The sequence below is a fragment of the Chenopodium quinoa genome, unplaced genomic scaffold (genome assembly GCF_001683475.1).
Source record: "Chenopodium quinoa cultivar QQ74 unplaced genomic scaffold, ASM168347v1, whole genome shotgun sequence".
Classification (NCBI taxonomy): Eukaryota; Viridiplantae; Streptophyta; class Magnoliopsida; order Caryophyllales; family Amaranthaceae; genus Chenopodium; species Chenopodium quinoa.
The window spans coordinates 635,940-639,060 of NW_018743942.1; the positions used below are offsets into that span (position 1 = coordinate 635,940).

Genomic DNA, 3,121 nt, shown 5'->3' on the forward strand with positions numbered 1-3,121 from the left:
TGGGTTCCGAGTTTGTGGGTGCTGGGTTCGTAGGTTGCTAGGTGCGTGGAATGGTGGTGGGTCGGAGGTTGCTGGGTTTGTGGGGTGTTGGGTTCGGTGGGTTTTGGGTTTGTGTTTTGTAGGTGCTTGGGGTAGTGGTGGTGCGTCGGCGGTGTTGGGTTTAGTGCTGGGTGGTTTCGGTGATGGTGGGTGGTGGTGGTGGGTGGTTTGGGTGATGCTTGGTGGTATCAGTGGTGGCAGGTTATTTAATTTAATTAAGGTTGAATTTGTTTTTTTGGTTGGATTAATAGTTAAGCATATACCCTTATTTTTCCATAATCATGCTTTCATCTTTTGCCTTGGTTTCCGAAAACTTGTACTTTTATGCGAGTAAATTGAACCGGAGGTAGTAATTAATTTGAAAATATGGGGGATTACAATCTACCCCACTTAAAAGAAGTTTCACCCTTGAAACTTAACCTAAAAACCATAATTTTTCCAAAACCATTCAAACTTTGCGTTTTGTATTGCTGTAAATTGCTTGATCCTCAACATTTATACTTAACAAACTAGACTTTAAACGAATGAACTCGTACTTGTCCAAAGTTTACATACTTTTATTGCATGTAAACACAATAATAATGTATAATAATAAGCAAAATCATGCAAACTTAAGCAATAAATAGCATAATTGAGATAAAAAGCGCGAAATTACATCGCATTCTACCCCCCTTACAAGAAAAGAGTTACGCCCTCGTAACTCACCTCGTCAAATAAATCAGAGTACTTTTTTCTCATCTCTTCCTCGGCTTCCCAAGTTGCCTCTTCGTATTCTTGGTTAAATCAAAGGACCTTCACTATCTTCACATCTTTGTTTCTAGTACTACGCACCTTGTGATCTAGGATTTTGACTAGTATTTCTTCATAAGTTAGAGACTCATCTGGTTGAATAGTCTCTGGTTGCAACACGTGAGTTTCACTAGGCACATACTTCTTTAGTTGGGAAATGTGGAACACATCATGCATTTTCTCAAACTCCATTGGCAAAGCCAACTGATAAGCCACTTTCCCCACATGTTGAAGAATTTCATACGGCCCCACATACTTAGCACTAAGCTTCCCTTTCATGCCGAATCGCATCATGCCTTTTGTTGGAGAAACCTTTAGAAAGACCTTGTCCCCAACACTAAACTCATCATCCCTTCTCTTCAAGTCGGCATAGTTCTTTTGCCTATCTTGTGCTACCTTTATTCGTGACTGACTCAGTCTCACCTTGCTCACCATATCCTCAATAAATTCTGTCCCTAAAGTAACATGTTCACTATAATCATTCCAACACACTGGGCTTTTGCTCTTCCTTCCATACAATGCTCCAAAAGATGCCATTTTGATACTTGTATAGTAACTGTTATTGTAGGAGAATTCGATCAAAGGTAGGTGATCCTCCCAATTCCCTTGGAAATCTAAAGCACATGCTCACAGCATATCCTCTATGGTTTGGTTTGTTCTCTCAATTTAGCCATCTGTTGTAGGATGAAAGGTAGTGCTCATCATCAAGGCTGTTCCAAGGTTTTCTTGCACTTTTTGCCACAACTTTGATAGAAACCTCGAACCTCTATCTGACACTATGTCCTTGGGGACTCCATGCAAACGAACTACATTCTTCACATAAGTATCTGACACTACGTACTTGCTAGCTGCTTCTTTTTCCAAGTCTCCTTAATAGGAATGAACATCGCTGACTTAGTAAGTCTGTCCACATGCAATCACCCAAATCGTGTCATTCCCACTACGAGTCTTTGGTAAACCTGCCACAAAGTCCATGGATATAGAATCTCATTTCCATCCTAGTATTTCCAATGGTTGCACCTTTCCCATGGGTCTTTTATGGTCTATCTTCACCTTCTGGCACGTTAGACACTTGAATACAAACTCAGCAACTTCTCTCTTCATATTCGGCCACCAATGCAACTCCTTTAAGTCCTTATACAACTTATCTCCCCTAGGGTGAACTGAATATGGTGTGTTATGGCACTCCTCCATGATTTTCAATTTTATATCCTCACACTTTTGTGGAAAGCACCATATCTCCTTGTATCTCAAACTCCCATCTTCTTGAATCTTGAATTCAGTCTCCGCACCACTAGTCACTCGATCCCTAACCTTCTGAAAAGACTCATCTTCCGATTGCTTTTCTTTAATCTCCTCAAATATCGATGGTTGGATGGTCAAGGCACTCAGCAATCCTTCTACCTCTCCTTGGTTAATAACCTCAAGGTTCAATCTCCTCATACCTCACACAATTCATTGGCCGCAATCAAAGCATTGACATTATGACTCGAATTTCTACTAAGGGCATCTGCAAAAAAAATTACCTTTCCCTTGTGATACTGGTTGTGGAAATAGTAGTCTGTGAGAAACTCTAGCCATCTACGTTGCCGCACATTCAAGTGATCTTGGGTGAGATGTACTTCAGACTCTTATGGTCCATGAAGATCTTACAAGAGACACCGTAGAGGTAGTTAATAACTTGCTATTTGGTATGATTTTAGGGTACTTTTGAACCTTGTTTTCGTTATTATTCTGTATCAAAGTTCATTATTTATCCTATTTTTATGCAAATTTGGTACCATTCATGCTTCACGGGTTATTTGTGTTTTTTTATGTAATGTAGCTATTTTTAGCACTATGGATGTGATCAAGCATGAGTGAGCAAGGAGAAGGGCAAGATTGGTTGATTGAGCAATGGAGGAAGAAGGATGAGTGCCTTAAAGACAAATGAAAAGCTTTTGGAAAGCCTTGAAGGGTTGGTTGCACAAGGGTTAATTTCAACTGACCATAACTTTTGTTCTACTCATCTTTTTGAAGTGATTCAAATTATATTAGTTATTAAATTTCGACTCAAGAGCTTTCCAACGACTGGTCACAAGACCATTTTCGACTAGAAACGAGGAAGTTACAGCCTCCCGAAGTCAAGTTATTCATGCAGGGGTTTCTGCACGGATGTGCCATTTTGTTGCACGTCCGTGCAAGGCTACACGTCCGTGCCAAAATCTGCACGTTCGTGCAGGCCTTGGCAGTAGCTTCTGCCTCATTTTTATCTCTCTTGCACGTCCATGCAAGCCTGTTTTCGGGCTTTTTC

At 40.5% G+C, this 3,121-nt stretch overlaps 2 protein-coding genes across 2 annotated transcripts; both read right to left on the minus strand.

Moving 5' to 3' along the window:
• Positions 1–822: 822 nt before the first annotated feature.
• Positions 823–1,365, minus strand: LOC110688873. Its single transcript, XM_021865633.1, has one exon. It carries the CDS (start codon positions 1,363–1,365, stop codon positions 823–825), a length of 543 nt encoding a protein of 180 aa, XP_021721325.1.
• A 450-nt stretch (positions 1,366–1,815) lies between these two features.
• LOC110688875 lies at positions 1,816–2,271 on the minus strand. Its single transcript, XM_021865634.1, has one exon. The coding sequence runs from the start codon at positions 2,269–2,271 to the stop codon at positions 1,816–1,818; it is 456 nt and encodes a 151-aa protein (XP_021721326.1).
• Between the last annotated feature and the right edge of the window lie 850 nt (positions 2,272–3,121).